This window comes from Brienomyrus brachyistius, chromosome 14 (assembly GCF_023856365.1).
Source record: "Brienomyrus brachyistius isolate T26 chromosome 14, BBRACH_0.4, whole genome shotgun sequence".
Classification (NCBI taxonomy): Eukaryota; Metazoa; Chordata; class Actinopteri; order Osteoglossiformes; family Mormyridae; genus Brienomyrus; species Brienomyrus brachyistius.
Window position 1 is genome coordinate 20,922,230 of NC_064546.1, and position 19,195 is coordinate 20,941,424.

Below are 19,195 nucleotides of genomic sequence, written 5' to 3' on the forward strand. Positions count from 1 at the left end.
TGCAGTTTATTTTGGATAAACGTTTTAATGCCTTATCTTTAACTGTGACTTAAATATACAATTATTTATTTATATCAACACTGTATTGTAAATCAAATGTGGCAGATAGAGACTGTTAGCAGAGAGACTGGTAGCAGATATTCTGGTAGGAGCCAGCAGGGGGCGATGAAGCCAGCTTTCCCGTTAGTGCCACAATCTCTAAGAGGTCGAGAGAAGGGAGAAGGATGTGAAATGAAATGCAAGAATTGTTCCAGAAAAATGCTAGTTAATGAGAAATAGTCAACATGAAACTTTGGGATGAACTATATCTTTGGTGGATCTGGGTCACATGTCTTTCTTACTGTTTCATTATATTTGCTGTAGTGACCTTTAAGTAATTTAGTTAAGCTAAACCGGTCCAGTAAAATATTCAGATGTATAAATAAATAAAAACTGTAAACTGCTTAAGTTTGGTTAAACAGGTTGCAATATAGCCACCATTCATAAGCTTTTTTTTTTATTTATGCACTTTTATAATGATGCAAAGATGAAATACTTTTGCAAAGCAGACTGTAAACCCAACTGCTTTTTTTTTTTTGTTTCAAATTTTAGAAACGTCTAAACAGATCTGATAAGTCAATGAGCTATGCTTACTGAAAACCACCTTAGCCAAACAGGATGTGCATCTGTGTGGGTTAGAAAATGTTATCCGTGAGCTGAAAGGAAATGAACGGCAGGAATACATCGATTTAAAATTAAGCGAAACACTTTCCGAAATTGCTAAATTGTTAAGTACCTTGGAGAAGCACATGGAAACAACAGCCTGCCCAGTACACCAGACCAGCTCTTGCCCAATATATCGATAAGGCCACTTATGTCTGTGCACCCTGGTCAGTACATCTGTGAGTCGCCAGAATGAAAACACCCTGATCAAATCCTATCATGGAGGTTCAACCTGCCACAAAAAGTTGCTGTAGAACCTCTAGTTTGGTCAGGAACAGTTATTAATCAGATTAATAACCAGACATACATGTGTAATAGCTGGGGAAAGAGAGAGAGGCCCATAGAGTGAGGCTGAGGCAATGAGCAGAAGACCCTGAGAGCTCATTGCGCTCAACCACAAACTTGCAGAGCCACAGTTTTTCCGAATTGTAAGCTAGTTAAACTTCCTGCATTATTATATGACACTCGAACTCCAAAGTCGAGATTAAGGTATGTCTGCATGAATATTTTAATACTGCATCAGAAGAATGTATTTATTAATATATATATATATATATATATATATATATATATATATATATATATATATATATATATATATATGGTTTTTCAAGGCCGTATCCTTAGTGATCACCGTTATTTTTATAGGTCCTAGGCTGGTATAATTTGTAATCAGATTCTTAACACATCTGGGAAGATTAAAAAAAAACATATATAATACATATGTATTATAATCTTCTGATTATCTTTCATATTTTATTTACACATTATTTCCAGTATTGACTGCGTAATCATGGTAAAAATGTTTTTCGATACCTGAAAAAGTATAAAAAGAGTAGAAGTTGGTTAATGTTTATGTGTAATTCTGGTTTAATAAACTCTTTTTTTTTATCAGATTGAGTAAGGAAAAATACTCAGTACTTCCTTTTCAGTTTAAATGTTTTCAGTCCTTATGGGTCTATTTGATGTAAAATTTGATGATCTGGAGATACTGTTATATGAATAGGATTTCAGCATATGAATATGGTTAAGCTCTCCAGAAGGAATTCTGTCGGTTATCCTTTAAATGCTCGGCATGAAGTGAATTCTTAAGGATAAAATACTGGAGACGATTCTGAAGCGCAATTAATCAAATAAAATTTCAACATAAAAAATCTCCAATATGCAAATAATACAAGTATTGACTAATTGCCGTTTAATAATAATATTCAGTTGAAAGTATGGATTCATGTATGTGACATCTCACTATAACCTGATATTGTTAAAATTTGGAATTACTACAAGGTAAACTATTATCACAGAAAAAAATAGAAAATCTAAATATTTTGCTTTATTTAATTACTTTTGTGAATTATGTAGCTCTATTTGTAACTCTTATTTGCACAAAGCCGAATGATTAAAGTTTTAAATAATAAAGTATATCATATATGTATAAAATCTCGCTTCGTGATGAACAATCATATATCTGTCTATAGATAGATAGATAGATAGATAGATAGATAGATAGATACAATTATTACATCCAATGTAGTTAAAAACTGACTTGGTTCCTGAATATATTAATAAAAATGTTATATCTTTCAACAATGCATCAGTAGATGCAATAAAGCTAATAAAGACTTTATTGTGTTTAGTGATCTAATTTGATTTCAATATAAATATTTATATTATGTCAAACAGCAGGTTTATATATAATCGTGGTAACGCCAGCATCCCAGTCTGTGTCTTACGCATTTTAATTCCAGTGATATTAAGGAAACTGTCAACCAAAAACATATGTTTGCGTATCACGCTTATCATATTTTACCACTCAGATTACATTATTTCAAATTAAAATTTGTATAAAACTACACTGCACAAATATAAATTCAAATTTATTGCATTATTTATTACGTATGTAATAGAGTGTCCTTAGTAGGCAATGTTGCTCTATTAGGATTTTAAATATTATTCCATCACAATTTACATACAAGATATATATTGTATTGTTATAATCATTGTGTTAAAGACGGACATTTATTTCTATTCTTTGACAAATAGAAGATGAACAGTATCAGAACAGGATATGAATAGCCCACGATACAGAATATATACATAACAAAATATACATAACAAAATATACAACTCATCTAATTTAAATGCACAATAAGTTGTGCATGATAAGACAGAATACAGAATAAATTCCGTACATTTTTGGATGAATGTAACTATTTATCTTCGAGGTCTTTGTTAAAATTTTGCTGTTGTCTTTTTCTTGTTAAAATGTTTGTACTAAAATATCATACAGTGAACATGTCATTAATGTCTATAATGCCTATGTAGACTCACATAAGCAGGTGCTGATTGAGTCCTAAACTCTTATTAATTCTCGTCAATTCTATTCATTCTTGCCCTGCCTGAAAAATTACTTCATAGGATGTTAACAGTGCTTTTTGCTTTGTACAGGTGCTTTTAAAAGAACCTGTGTATGACATGTACGGTATGCTCACCATTTAAGCATATGCAAACAGCAATACGGGACTGTTACTGAAGGCCACAAACGCCATCTTGAAAGATGGGTTGTACTCAGAGCATCCTGAGACATGTTAGAATCTCCAAAGATCTCTCCTTCAGAGAAAATGGACTGCAGACCAACTCCTTATCTCCTGGATCAGACACAGTGAGTGTTTTCTGGTCTAACCAAGTCACAAGACTATTTCAGGACTAAAGGTTCGATTTCCCACTGTACAAATTTATAAACAGAGTTCATTTGACGGAAACATAGATTAGAATCTGAATATATTGTATATTTTTAAGATTTATTTTTTTTGTCCTTATTGTACCCTGGTGATAGTTAAGGGTAATGGACTGCAATTTACTACCAAATTAATAAAACTCTATTATTTGAATTATCTGTTTTGTATATGGTGTGTCGTTTTTTCAGGAACTTGAAGCCAACACATTGGGACCTCCAAATCCTGGTAATTACAATTCAAGTGACACAACTTTTCACTCAAAAACCAAAAATGCAACAATCTGCTAAAGTTGAAAATGTGCAGGTTTAGGAAGGAATTCACCATGACCAGCCAAAATATCAACAGACGCAAAACGCATCACGGAAAACACATTCTCATATTAATAATTCTTGATAAGTTTATGAAACAATGCTAATATGTATCTTTGTATGTTTTTGTTCTTCAGATAGAGATGTTGCTATTGCTCAGTTTGACTTCAATCCAATGAACGACCATGATCTGCAGTTTAAAAAAGGAGACAAACTAAAGATTATACACGAGTAAGTATGAATTTGTTTACGATGATGAGTCAACCACGATTTTTTGATTTTCAGGGCAGCAACCCTGCTGTTCGTAAACTTCCTGTAGCAGATCATAGCTTTGATTAAAAAGGATTCATTAAGTTGAGACGTTTTTCTTGAATGTGCATTCGTCAAGGAAATTAATGAAGTTAATGGTCATGCCGTAATCAAGCCAAACCATGACTGAAATTCATTGAGAATGAAACACAAGATTGAAATGCAGTTTATTTAAACTCATGTGCAAACAAGCAGACATTTAACTTACAAACAAACAAATAAATAAATATACGTAAATAAATTAAAAACAGAATAATAATAAATCGTTAATGTCATGACATAAAGCAAGACATTTTAGTGTCAATTTAAGCTGATGAAAAATACTATAAAATTCTGGACAAAATATAAAATGATCATATGTGTCGATACAAACATTTATTTAATCATGAATCCAACGTGATCGTGAGGGCCTGATATGTAGCTTCTTGTGATTTTTTGCTACATTAGAAATATAATATAAAACGTCTATTGTGCTATATATATATATATATATATATATATATATATATATTATATTCTAATATAATATAATATAATATAAATATATATTATAATTATAATTATACACCCTTTGCCTGTTTTAAGCAGTAATAGTTTTTTTCCGTGTCAAAATCATTATCATTTCTTTACAGGAAAGGAGACTGGTGGTTGGCTAAATCTTTGGTCACTGGGGAAGAAGGATACATTCCCAGAACTCATGTGGCCAAACTGGAGTCTCTGGAAATGGAAAGGTGAGAAGCGAGTGGCACGTCGCGCGGCGGCTGAGAAACGCCGATATCTTAGCGGTTTGTGTTCGTGCTCCGCAGGTGGTTCTTCAAAAACTTGAGCCGTAAAGAAACAGAGCGTTTGCTGTTGGCCCCAGGAAACAAAGTCGGAGCCTTTTTAATCCGAGAAAGCGAGACAAATAAAGGTCTGTATGACTTTTTGTTGTTGTCGCTTGACTTGTGATAATAATCTACTACAACCTGCAGCTTTGACTTTACTTCATCTGAGCCATGATACCACTACAGTCTAATTAAGTCAACAAATTCCAATAGTCATAATTAGGAAGAACATTTTTAGGCCATGTAAAAAAAGCAAGACCGATTTGTCATATTAATCAAACAAATGTTCAATGATGTATCATGACAATATCCATCCATCCATCCATTTTCCAAACCGCTTATCCTATTGGGTCGCGGGGGGTCCGGAGCCTATCCCAGAAGCAATGGGCACGAGGCAGGGAATAACCCAGGATGGGGGGCCAGCCCATCGCAGGGCACACTCACACACCATTCACTCACACATGCACACCTATGGGCAATTTAGCGACGCCAATTAGCCTCAGCATGTTTTTGGACTGTGGGGGGAAACCGGAGTACCCGGAGAAAACCCCATGACGACATGGGGAGAACATGCAAACTCCACACACATGTGACCCAGGCGGAGACTCGAACCCGGGTCCCAGAGGTGTGAGGCACGATTACACCAATGTGATCAAAAAAACTAAAAATGTCAAAAAGGTTCATATGTAGTTTGGTTACTTATGGTTAAAGTTCGGGCTGAGTAGGAGTTAAGGTCGTGTTAGGATCAGAGGTTTCCCCACAGAAATGAGAGTCCCCACAAAGTTATTATAATAAACCTGTGTGTTTGTGTGTGTGTGTGTGTGTGTGTGTTTTGGGCATCAGTACTAATGTACATGAAAGTGTGCAGATGTACAGACTAAAGACTAATATTAGCTGCTTTGTTAACTGTACTAATAAAAAGTTCCATTTATATAGCGCCTTTCTCACACTCTTTTGATGAAACTATAGCCTTGTACTAAAAATAATGAAACTTAAAATTGTCTGTGTTGATTAAACCACTAATGTACATTTCTTTAAAAAAGTGTATATCAGCTGCAAAGAGTTTTCCCTCCCCAGGGGCCTTCTCTCTGTCTATCAAAGACATTGTGCCCGGGCAAGGACATGCGGTCAAACACTACAAAATACGTTCACTTGACGATGGAGGATTCTACATCTCTCCAAAAATCACCTTTCCATCACTGTCGGAGCTAGTGAAGTATTATTCCAGTAAGCCGAATGATATTTGTATGTCAAACTGTTCATTGGGCAGATGGGCAATGTAGAATAATTAAAGAAGTAAATGTACCAATAATATGCTATCTATCTATCTATCTATCTATCTATCTATCTATCTATCTATCTATCTATCTATCTATCTATTTCTCGGAGGAACAATGTCACCATTGTCTCCTATTGATAATGTGTATCATTATATTATGACAATATGTTTCATCTGAATTACATTTCTCTGCAAAACTACCAGAAACAGCAGGTGGCCTTTGTCAGCAGCTGACCATGCCATGTAAATCCATCATGCCCCAGTGCCCCTGGGGACAAGACAACTGGGAGATTCCCCGTGAATCACTGAAGATGGTGAGGAAACTGGGCGCTGGTCAGTTCGGAGAAGTCTGGATGGGTGAGGAGTGATATCAGAAACCTACTCAACAATCGATATGTTACCGCAGTGATTCTGACACCAAGCTAGCAAGCCTGGGTTGTTGTGTGACGTGGTCCTGACCCACGGTACAGGAGACTGGGCCTCTATGGAACGCCATGGGGCATCAAACCCTCTGAATCAACCTGTCAGATTTGAGTCTTAAGACACAGAAAATGAACGTGTTAACACGTTGGAAAAAATATGTGTTAAAAATATGAGATGTTGATGTCGATTTTGATGCTGACGGTGTTCCATAGCGCTCAGATCATGCTATCTTTCAATGGCGCTACGACTGATCGCACAGCTATATTTGTCATACTTTTAGTTAGCATAATTAGCAGTGAGATGTAATGGGGGGATGGGTGGTTTTTGGTACATTCCGGAAACCTTGATTAGAGTTCGACTTTGAGTAATGAAGGAAGACACTTCCCAGTGATGTAAGAGATCGAGATCTGAATATTGCAGTAGCTGCACACAATCCCTAGATGTCACTATAAACAATAAATTACTATGTGCAAAAAGCCTTAAATGCTAAGTTGAATTAGTTGTTGAACCATAAACATTTTGTTTATTCAGGACAGAAACCCAACAGTAACTGGATTTGAATTGTTTCATATATAAATATATGCACTGCAAAGCTTCATAGCAAGGTAAAAAAATTGCTCCCCACTTAGGGTTCTATAAGAACAAGCAGAAGGTGGCCATTAAAACTCTCAAAGAGGGCAGTATGGAGCCTGAAGCTTTTCTGCAGGAAGCCAACCTGATGAAGCAGCTGCAGCATGACAAGCTGGTGCGTCTTTATGCTGTCGTCACCAAGATACCCATCCTCATTGTGACGGAGTATATGGAGAAAGGTGAGCATCCTTCTGTGCCTGGAGCTGAGCTAGTAACTAAAAACATAGCGTATTGTGCCATTATCATGTAGCTGTTTTCAAGGCTACAAACAAAGTGCTAATACTGTATCCATCCATCCATCCATCCATTTCCTACCACTTTTCCGGGTTGGGTCGTAGGGGCAGCAGTCTAAGCAGGGATACCCAGACTTCCCTCTCCCCAGCCACTTCGTCCAGCTCCTCCGGGGGAATCCTGAGGTGTTCCCAGGCCAGCCGAGAGACATAGTCTCTCCAGTGTGTCCTGGGTCTTCCCCGGAGCCTCCTCCCAGTGGGACATGCCTGGAACACCTCACCAGGGAGGCGTCCAGGAGGCATCCTGACCAGATGCCCGAGCCACCTCATCTAGCTCCTCTTGATGTGGAAGAGCAGCGTCTCTACTCTTAGTCTCGCATGAATGACCAAGCTCCTCTCCCTATCTCTAAAGCAGAACCCAGCCACCCAGTGGAGGAAACCCATTTTGACCGCTTGTATTCGTGATCTCATTCTTTCTTGTCACTACCCACAGCTTTGCCTTTTGGCATCAGCTCTTTCTTCACCATGACAGACTGATGCAGTGCCTGCATACTTAACTCCTTCACTTGGGGAAGGTCTCCGGAGAGAGCACTCCACCCTTTTAGGATGAGGACCTTGGTCTTGGATTTGGAGGTGCTGATTTTCATCCCAGCCACTTCACACTCGGCTGTGAACTGCTCCAGTGAGAGGGCCAACAGAAGGACATCATCTGCAAAAAGTAGAGACCTAATCCTGAGGTCACAAAACTGGACACCCTCAACGCCATGCCTGCGCCTAGAAATTCTGTCCATAAAAGTTATGAACAGAATTGGTGACAAAGGGCAGCCCTGGCGGAGTCCAACCCTCACCGGGAGCGAGTCCGACTTACTGCCGACAATGCGGACCAGGCTCTGGCACCGGTCATACAGGGACCAAACAGCCCTTATAAGGTATCCCGGCACCCCATACTCCCAGAGCACTCCCCACAGGATTCCCCAAGGGATACAGTCGAATGCCTTCTCCAAGTCCACAAAGCACATGTAGACTGGTTGGGCAAACTCCCACGCACCCTCCAGGACTCTGCTGAGAGTATAGAGCTGGTCCACTGTTCCATGCCTAGGGCAAAAACCACACTGCTCCTCCTTAATCTGAGATTTGACAATCCGATGGACCCTCCTCTTCAGGAGCCCCAAATAGACCTTACCAGGGAGGCTGAGGAGTGTGATTCCCCTATAGTTGGAACACACCCTCCAGTCCCCCTTCTTGAAGAGGGGGACCATCACCCCGGTCTGCCAGTCCAGAGGCACTGTCCCTGATGCTGCAGATGCGTGTCAACCAGGACAGCCCATGACATCCAGAGCCTTAAGAAAGCTTTTTAACCACCTCAGTGACCTCCACCCCAGAGATAGGGGAGTCCACCCCAAGTCCCCAGACTCTGCTTCCTCATTGGAAGGCATGTATTTGTGGGATTGAGGAGGTCTTCGAAGTATTGCCTCCACCGACCCACAACGTCCCGAGCTGAGGTCAGTGCCATCCCATCTCCACCATAAACAGTGTTGATGCTGCACTGCTTTCCCAACCTGAAAATGGTGGACCTGATGGTGGACCAGAATCTCTTCGAAGCCGTCCGGAAGTCGTTCTCCATGGCCTCGCCAAACTCCTCCCACACCCAAGTGTTTGATTCAGTGACCACTGAAGCCGCGTTCCGCTTGGCCCGCCGGTACTCATCAGCTGCCTCTGGAGTCCCACAGGCATAAAAAGGCTCCTTCTTCTGACTCCTTCTTCAGCTTGACGGCATCCATCTCTCTCGGGGTCCATCAGCGGGTTCGGGGATTGCCGCCGCAACAGGCCCCGGCCATCTTACGGCCACAGCTCCGGTCAGGTGCCTCCACAATGGAGGTGCAGAACATGGCCCATTCGGACTCAATGTCCCCCGCCTCCCCCGGGACATGGGCGAAGTTCTGCCGGAGGTAGGAGCTCCTTCTGACAAAGGATTCCACCAGACGTTCCCAGCAGAACCTCACTATACGCTTGGGCCTGCCAGGCCTGACCGGCTTCCTCCCCCACCAGCGGAGCCAACCCACCACAAGGTGGTGATCGGTTGACAGCTCTGCCCCTCTCCTTACCTGAGTGTCCAATACATGCGGCCACAAGTCCAATGGCATGACCACAAAGTCGATCATCGAACTGTGACCTAGGGTGTCCTGATGCTAAGTGCACATATGGACACTCTTATGTTTACACATGGTGTTCATTATGGACAACCCGTGACGAGCATAGAAGTCCAATTACAAAACACCGCTCAGATTCAGATCGGGGGGGGTGGGGGGGGGCGTTCCTCCCAATCATGATCCTCCAGGTATCACCGTCAAACAAAACCTACAGCTACCATTGGGGAAAAGTGTTTGCTGACTTCCTCTGCAGCTGTGCAACTTTGCTTTCCTTGTTAGAATATAATTCTGAACTTTCTATTTCCCGCTCAAGGAAGCTTACTTGACTTTTTAAAAACGGATGAGGGAAATCAACTTGGACTCTCCACGCTGATAGACATGTCTGCACAGGTATGAACAGTAATCTATCTTACATTTAATTGGCTTAATCTTAATATTTTATGTCATGATATATTTTGGTCAAGTAAAATCACTTATATTTGCTGATTTTTTATCTATCTATCTATCTATCTATCTATCTATCTATCTATCTATCTGTTAATTAAAAATTTTAATAGATTACTCACTGTTAAAATGTATGCAGCATCTGATATACAGAAACGAGCACATTCATTTATACTTTATCCATGTTTAGTTTCTCTTGAGGTTGTGTTGGGCCTCGGCTGGAGACTTCTACACTTTGACGCATTTAAACTTTCAAAGCAGTAAAGCTTTGTGGTTAGCTATACTTAGGTTCTCAAGCATCCATATTTATCACTTGTAACAATCAGGACAGGAAGTGATGTAAATAATTCCACTCTTCATGCCTGTATGTTGAAAGACGTTTGATTTCCTCAGACAGTAAACATTCTGTCAACACGTCAGAGATGATCTTAGATTACTTAGCTCTCCCAAAAATATTATATACTGGCCGGAGCTAGTGATGTGTATGATGATAATTAATTAAAATGCTTCCAAAAACTAACACAACAATGACATTCACACCAGCATTATAAATGCAAATAATTAAGTGAGGTTAAGGACTGATTTCTGGTATTTTATGAACATGTACCCCGCAGATTGCTGAAGGCATGGCCTACATTGAAGTAAACAACTACATCCACAGGGATCTCCGGGCAGCAAATGTTCTGGTCTCCGAAACACTGCACTGTAAGATAGCAGACTTTGGTCTTGCTAGAATCATCGACAATGAGTATACGGCGCAAGAAGGTATATCTCGATATTATTCAGATACACTTCAGTGAATGAATACAAACAGTTACTAAGGTCAACTTCCTGGTCTGCTGCATTACTGACATTAATGCATTCTTCACCTCTTTTGTTTCACCTAGGGGCAAAGTTTCCCATCAAATGGACAGCGCCTGAAGCGATCAACTATGGCACATTCAGCATAAAATCAGACGTCTGGTCTTTCGGCATTCTCCTCACGGAAATTGTGACATATGGCAGAGTGCCATATCCAGGTAATCCTCTCAGTGTCCTGTCTGCAGTATCTATACCATCCTACCCCACCGTTTGAGTTGCAAAGCTAGCTGGGTATTCTGCTTTCTGTAGGCATGACAAACCCAGAGGTCGTGAGGAACTTGAGCAGAAACTATCGAATGCCTTCTCCAGACAAGTGTCCTGTGGAGCTGTATGAGATCATGCTACAATGCTGGAGAAACACCCCAGAGGAAAGACCCACATTTGAATACTTACAGGATACTCTGGAAGACTTTTTCATTGCAACAGAGAGACAATATGAGTTTGAGCCATAATCTTCGGCGTCACGAGGCTGAAGCCCTGAATTAATCTGAACGAGTGATTTGTTTAGCTCAGAAGTTCTAACCACCATATATATACAACAGGTTTGTGTTTTAATGAAATATTATTATTGTTTTATCTGATTCTTCTGATGTTTTTCCAGAGGAACATATAGTTTTGAAACTGAAGCGAAAAAAGTGTGTAATTAGGTATTACGACTGCGACCAGTTTCGACTGACAATTTGTTCGTAAGTCGGCCCTTTATTTCATATGCATAAATTATCATATGTATAGTATACTGTATAATAAAATTATATCTTCTTTAAGTCGTGTTGTTTGGTGTTTTTTTTTTTGTTTTTTTTTTACTTTTTTATCACCATTTTCTTAGTTCATTGCTGCTGGCAGTTGGGGTGGAGACTGTCATACACACAGGGTGCACAACACTCGCACTGGCAGACATGGCGAAGTCCTGACCACATATCTGCCGCCTCGGAGCAGTCATAAAATCAATCCGTTGTAAGTCACGTAGGTCATAAGTCGACAACGACCCGTATACTAATATTGAAATTGAAATGTTTTCAGTTTTATTCTGCCTTCAGTACAGTATCGTGTAGATAATTTATAATAAAAGGTACATTAACGTGGATTTGAAACGATGAGTTTATGTTACACTTGTTCTCTTTGGCCTTTGATCTGACCAGTTTCCAAGCCAGCTTCTGTGGATTTTGTGGATCTCTGAGGATTCCTTTCCTTCAGTGTAAGTTTTCAGCGTACAAGTGTTAGAACCGACATATGCACACCCATGCACCAGTAAATGCTCTCCTCTCTACTCCCTACATGTCATTATGGCAGGGCAAGATATCTTTCCAAATTTGGAGAAAGAATAGTTGTGCATGCTGTAGCTGAACTGAAACTATATTTCCTATTTGCGCATGTACATTGGAATGGTTTGTTACTGATATCCCATCTTCACCTCTTTGAGATATACACAGACATATATATATATATATATATATATATATATATATATATATACTTGTGTGTGTGTGTGTGTGTGTGGGAGGGGGGACAACAGAGATGTGAGTATTCAACCGAGGCCAGAACCAGCACCCTTCTGCTATCAGGTACAGAGGTCTAACCTGCTGAGCAAGACACTGCAATCCTTTGTTGGTGTATATGACACGATACCGGGCAGCTTTGACAGATTTCTTGTTCCATTGTTCCAGGAAAACTTGTGTAACATCCAGGTTGTATGGGTGAGAATATATATGTTCATGAAATAACCTTCTCACATGTAAACAAAATACAATCCGGAAGAAAACAGGCTACTCTAGCAAGTTAAGCAGAGATGCATGAATAACATACAGAATTTACAAATCACCATAATACATTATATTGTGTACTATGACTTCTAATGTCCTTTTAATATGAGTGCAATGTAGCTTGTATATCTTAATACTATAGGGGTGTCGTGTCACGAGATCTCGCGGTGTTACAACATGACGAGATTTCTCGTCGGAGTGAGAAGTGGTCTCGCAACGGCCCTGCAAATCAGCTGCTGTAAGCATGTCGGCGTCTGACGAAATTACCATAGTAGATGCCCCAGACACTTTTAAATGTTTTGTGTGGCAGCATTTTGGGTATAAATGGCGAAAGGGTGACAGACAAAACACGAAACATCTGTAAGCACTTTAGGAAAATCATGCCGTACACTGCGGCTAAAGCTACTACTATGCAGAGCCATTTGCAGCACCTTCATAGCTCTTTACTAAAATCCACTGCACCGGTGAAGAGAACATAAAGAAAGTTTTATGTTTGTTATTTTTATTGTGTTATTTATATTCTATTTTATGTTCAATTGAGAAGTCAAGTAGGAGAGTAGCCTGTAATTTGAGTTTGTATATACTACAATATAATACAGTGTATAATACAGTGATTCTCATACTATGGTACCAGTGGTATGCAAGGTCCACTCTAGTACTACACAAAGGTATCAGTGTATATAAACGTCGGCCATAATGGCACCAAGGGCTAGCCCCCACGGTCGGTAAATTTTGTCATCACCAACACTCCCCCCCCCAGTCAGGCAACAACCACTTCATCACTGACATGAAATGATGACACTTTATTGATCCCAGTGGGGAGATTTTCTTTTCTCCTACCCCATCTTGCTCTCCAGATGCTTATGCAGGTGAGGGCCAGCTTGGCAGGGACACCGACACAGCTGGGGATTAAGGGCTTTGCTCAAGGGCCTACAGACGTGACTGTTCTGCTGAGGCCTGGCTTGAATCAACAACCTTCTGGTTCCAAGTACAGAGGCTCAGCCCACTGAGGCAAACACTGTGCGAAGAACCTAAGTATTACTGAAGTGGAGGTATAAAGACTTTTTGAACCACTGACTTGGAATAATTATAGTTCATATAACAAAGGTCAAATACAAAGCCCATATAACAAATGCCAAAATGGTTTATATCCATCACACATCTATCCTTGACAGTGGGTATCAGAGAGCTGGGAGTCTATCCCAGGCAACACAGGGGAGCCCCGGGGGAGGATGTTAGTCTGTGAAAGTGCACATGCAATGAACACATTCAGGAGCAATTCAGAAACACCAATTTACCTAATCACATAGTGCTGGACTGATGGAGCATCTGAAGAAATCCCACACCAAGAGAAACTCCACACAGACGCATACAGAACAGGCGTGGGATTCAGGCTCCCTATAACACATGGCTGATGATACATTAAATCGACAGCCAAAAATGTGGCTGAGAGTTCTTTTGTTTTATGATCCTTATGAGTTCATGCGGGATATAAGATTTTGAGCAATTGTAAGTGTACAAAAACGCATGAAGGTAGCTATCGCTACTTTGCAAAAATAATTAAATTAAATTAAAAAATCACAGCTTTTTAGTTCCGCTTATTAGTATGCAGGGAACAAGACGGAAATTCCTCCTCTAGGCTCAGTCTCTACCAGTTAAGGTGCCAGGCGTCCTTTGGCACAGCTAACAAGGAAGAAAAGAATTAAAAAATAATTCTCTCCATAAACAACATTTATAATAAGATGTTGCGTACAATTCTATCCTTTCAGTAATCTGTCCCCAAGATCTGGAAATTACGTTCGGTAGATTTAACTTGTATAAAAAAAAACTCTCACAGAAAACATACCATGGAGTCTTAAGTATAACAATTTACATTTTTACACATACAAAAATGGCAGAAGTCCTTCTATTTCATACAAAGTTGTGCACTAATCCTAACTATTGTGTCCCTTTTCACCTATATTTATAAAAATTCTAGGGAATGCATGAAAGCGATTGGCTGGAAATTAAGGTCACTTACTTGAAGCAAGTAAGTTAGACAAAGGAGGAGTGCAAAAACGTTTTCCGCTGGCTAGTAAAAACATGGCCTGTCAGACTACATATTTAACTGAAGTAGCCTAGTTGGTTAGTGGCAAAAATTCTTCATTTCCACACCTGTTAACATATTTAACAGATTCCCAGACTTCACAGTGAAGTTGTGCAGTCCTTCTCTTCTGTATTTATCTCTTTTTCCTCCGATGCAGGTTCTTGAATTGCAGCCTTCAGCTTATCCTGTAGCTCGACGAATCCTGGCCGTTCCTCGCTGTTCGACCTCCAGCAAAGAAGCATTACATCATATAGGAACTGGGAGCAGTTGGGTGCTTTGGGCATTCGGTATCCTTTCTGTACTCCCTTCACACAAAATGCTTTACTTTGACCTGTTTGACAAAAATGGGGAAAAAAGGTGATGGATAAAGCTTAACTCATTGACATGTAATCTTTGTCGTGAATGTAATAATATACAAGCATCCATAGGTATGTTTTGTAAGACTCTCTTTAAAATACCTAAGTATGGTTCCTCTCCAAAGGTGACAATTTCATGTAATACGATTCCAAATGACCACACGTCACACTTTATTGTGTATTTGCTTCTTGTAAAAATTTCTGGGGCCATCCATTTCACAGGAAGCTTTGTACCTGAAGTTCAAATGCAAAGAAAATGTCTGTTCTTTTCATGTTATTTTCTACACTCTAAAAATAGAACAAGCTAACATCATTTGGTGATACACATTAAGTAAAAATAATATCAAAGATCCTTTTGGTATTTTAGTAAAATAATGCTCTGCCTATAACACTTACTCATTAAAATTTCCTGTTCTCCTGAACTTGTGCTCTGTGCCAGGCCAAAATCTCCAATCTTACAGCACCCGGAATCATCCAGTAGGACATTTTCTGCCCGTAAATCTCGATGCACAATTTTCTTAGCCTCTAGGAAAGCCATTCCTTCTGCAATCTATCAACCAATAAAAACAATAAGTATGAATGTTTCTGAAATATTAAAGATCATTACTCCTTATTCTGCATGCTTTCAAACTTGTTTAAGCAGCATATTCCTTTAAGATTAGCAAAGTAATCAACATACATACAGAGTTTTTCGCATAAGCTTTTACACTTATTTCTTGTATTATTACAAATTACTGTATACGATTCATAAATGTAAATAATAAGGTTTAGTTGTATAGTATTATAGTAGGAAGGTATTCCATACCTGAATAGCAAAGTTCACCATTCTGGGGAATTCTATGTCTTTCATTTCATTATGCTCTGAAAGTAGCAAAGAAATATAATATATAGTACTAAGCATGTTTGAACAAAGTAGCTCAGGTAATACGTTTAAAAATGTTTAGGGTGTTAACATTGTGACTCATTAGAGAACCGGCTATAAAATGTTTGCAAATACCTCTGAGATATTGGTGCAGGGTGCCGTTCTTCATGAACTCAGTGATTAAGCAGACCGGCTCGTCCCTGGTACAGACTGCATAGAGCTTGAGGAGCCGTTCATGGTGCAACTGCTTCATGATTTCAATTTCGTTCAGGTTATCTGGGCTCTTCGCTACGAAACGACACAAGAGGATGACAGAGAAGGCCTTTAGGGCATATCTCCGGCACATGAAAGGGAACCGGACACAAAGTCGGATTCAACAGGCATAGGTTGGAGATGAATTCATCCTACCTTTGAACTCCTTTATAGCCACCTCCACTCTGCTGTTCCATACACCTTGCCATACTTCTCCAAACTCCCCACTCCCCATTTTTTCCACTTTCACAAAAGATCCTCTGTCCACCTCCCAGTCCTTATCTTTACGCCCCACAGAAGAAGGCTGCTTCTTTACCTAATGGGTAACAGCACCATTGACCATAAACACATCTGATTTATATTGCAAATTACAAATGATAACAGATGCAGTTACTGCATATAGCATACTGAGTGGATGAGCTGCAGAATTTTCATATGTATACAAATCAGTCTTAAGATGCGATGGTCGGCAGATTACTATCAGGTGATATCGCACTTACTGTCAGGCAAGACTTGTTAAGCTTGCGACAAAGTACCCCTGGGTCCCTGGAGTACGATTCAACCAATGCACAGATGGTCGGAAATGTCTTGCTTGACACGAGGAAGAATGATCCATTGACTTCTTTAATTTTGTAGTGCTTCACATTTTCGCCACATCTTACTGCAAAGAGAAGTCAAAGTGTTATCATTTTAGTATCACGCTATTAATGAACCTTCAAGTATCCTGTAAAATCATTACAAATTATTTTTAATCAATGTAAACGGCTCCCCCATCTACAGAGGCAGAAGTGTAGGGGCAGGACAGGCAAGGCAGGCAATTGCCCGGGCCCCCCCGAGCTGGGCCGATTACGTAGCACAATGCACAAATCTGCTTTAATTGTGTATTCTGTTTCTTACAGTAAAGTGAAAATAAAGGAATTGTGTCTATTAAATTATCTTTGTTGATATTATTAATTTAGTCTTCATGCTAAAATAATGGTCATAAATGTTACTGTGCCTGGTAGATTGCAGAGTGTGTGTCGACAACATTTACTGTGGACTGTAACTAAATGAGCAAGAAAAACAGATCCTAAGCCAAATGAGAACCTCCGCTATAGAGTACTTAATTCTGCTAAGTATTTAAAACTGTTTTGTGCAATCCTAATTTATAAATTCAAATTTACTCCATTTAAATTATGATTACTTAGGTCCAGTGCTTTAAGTACCATCGCCTATTTTACTCTCTTCATAGAAAGAGTGTCTTGCATTTGGGCACCTCTCATAATCTGCCAGTAATGAATAACAAGGGTGAACTGGCAGTTGTTACTGTATTATCATGCTTAAAGCTCTGCTGTAAGCATCCGACAAATGTCTGCATTTAGCATCACAGTGACACATTGTATCCAATTTACCACAGACACCAAGATCAAAGCAGAAACATTTTTTTTTCAGATGTAATTGAAACAGGGGACCCTAACAATAACTTCATACCTGATAAATAATACTGATTTTCCGCGGTACACTTCCAGACGAGAAAGGCTCCGTCGCTGTTTTCTTTTTTTAGCAGATGTCGTTTGGCTCGCAGGCGTTTAGTAACATTTCCGAAGTACCATCTGTAAGAGTAAACAGAACACATGCACGCACCTGCGCATGTAATTTCATTCACAAGCAAAAAAAAAATACATATGTCAAAAGAGTATCATTATTAGGGATACGCTGGACCAGAAAACTGAGGAAATTACTTTGTGGGACATTGGGCTACAGGGCGCAGTCAGATCCTACGATAAGAAGCACTCGACAGAGAGGGTGCCAGCAGCATAATTCATAAATATTTTTAGAAATTTTTAATTTCATTTTAGAACTAATTTAAAAATAAGTTAAATTTCTTATTTTGAATGACCATTACTTTTTATTGTCGGAAATTGTGATCACTTCAGATTAAATAGTAGCATTCTTTAGTAATAAGCTATTAAATTCGCCCCGTTTTTTTAAACATAGGCGTATACCTTGAAGTTTTTTTCTAATAGCACTAAAACATACATCTATGCACACTATAAAACTTCTTGGATAGTATTAAAGACTTAGCTGAATGGCAAATCGAACTTAAACAGGGTTGCCAACTCTCACGCATCTGCCATCGCATGCTTTCAGACTGTAATTCTCATGCAAGGAGTCTTATGGCAAATCTCTTTCATTCCATTATGAACCTAAAATTAGCTACACAGGGTTGCCGCCTTTGCACATACAGTATACACACGCATTTACATGCATGTAAGAGTTTTACTAACTTGGCAGTAGTCTGTAGGGTTTGCAAACTGGCAACGCTGTTGATGTAGCTAATTTTACGTTTATATTGGAATAATACAGATTTGCCGTAAGATTTCTTGCATGGGCATGAGAGTCTGTAAGCGTGAGAGTTGGCAACGCTGGCAGCATCGAAAGCATTGGGGCAGTTTGCAAACCCTACAGACTATTTGCAAGGTAATGAAACTCTTCGATGCATGTAAAGGCACATGCAGACTTGTCTCGGATTGAAAATCTCACTCCAGCCAGCTGACCAAGGTTGGCAACCCTGCATGAACTTTGTTTTTCTTTTCAAAACAACGGGCAAGATTCAAAAACTTACGGCTGAGCCTCCAAATTGGTCACCCGCTTCATGAACTCCGCAGGAATATAGCCTCTTTTCTCTCTATGACGCCTGCTCTTACTGCTCCTCAGAGACAGCTTCCTGACATAAAACCACTGCTGCGTCTCTCCGATCACTTCCAGCAGATCACCTTTCTGTAGCCTCCAGTCTTCCATTGTAGGTGGGATGTAGCGGTATGATGACATGAAGGGCCCATTTTTCTTATGAGAAGTCCAAGCGTTATTCAGCGATTTTCCCCATGTGTTCCCCATGGCTGTTCACACGAACTGTGATCACCTCAGGTGAGAAATGAGGTTAAGATGGACCGCTCAGCCGATGTTTGTCGGAGGAGATGAACAGGTTATTCCAGTTTTTTCCC

General features: G+C 39.7%; 2 protein-coding genes across 2 annotated transcripts; one reads left to right on the top strand and one right to left on the bottom strand.

The window, feature by feature from the left end:
* The first annotated feature begins 704 nt into the window (after nt 1-704).
* LOC125707730 (tyrosine-protein kinase Blk-like) lies at nt 705-11,659 on the top strand. The gene is made up of 13 exons (XM_048975027.1): nt 705-1,191; nt 3,148-3,361; nt 3,626-3,662; nt 3,883-3,976; nt 4,687-4,785; nt 4,861-4,964; nt 5,956-6,105; nt 6,362-6,514; nt 7,210-7,389; nt 9,904-9,980; nt 10,649-10,799; nt 10,922-11,053; nt 11,145-11,659. The coding sequence occupies exons 2-13, from the start codon at nt 3,257-3,259 to the stop codon at nt 11,345-11,347; spliced, it is 1,485 nt and encodes a 494-aa protein (XP_048830984.1). The 5' UTR covers nt 705-1,191; nt 3,148-3,256; the 3' UTR covers nt 11,348-11,659.
* A 1,779-nt stretch (nt 11,660-13,438) lies between these two features.
* Nucleotides 13,439-19,146, bottom strand: si:ch73-340m8.2 (tyrosine-protein kinase SRK2). The gene is made up of 9 exons (XM_048975028.1): nt 18,817-19,146; nt 17,682-17,803; nt 16,712-16,872; nt 16,368-16,527; nt 16,095-16,247; nt 15,903-15,958; nt 15,494-15,647; nt 15,200-15,331; nt 13,439-15,072 (listed from the first exon to the last, which is right to left on the bottom strand). The coding sequence occupies exons 1-9, from the start codon at nt 19,086-19,088 to the stop codon at nt 14,840-14,842; spliced, it is 1,443 nt and encodes a 480-aa protein (XP_048830985.1). The 5' UTR covers nt 19,089-19,146; the 3' UTR covers nt 13,439-14,839.
* Between the last annotated feature and the right edge of the window lie 49 nt (nt 19,147-19,195).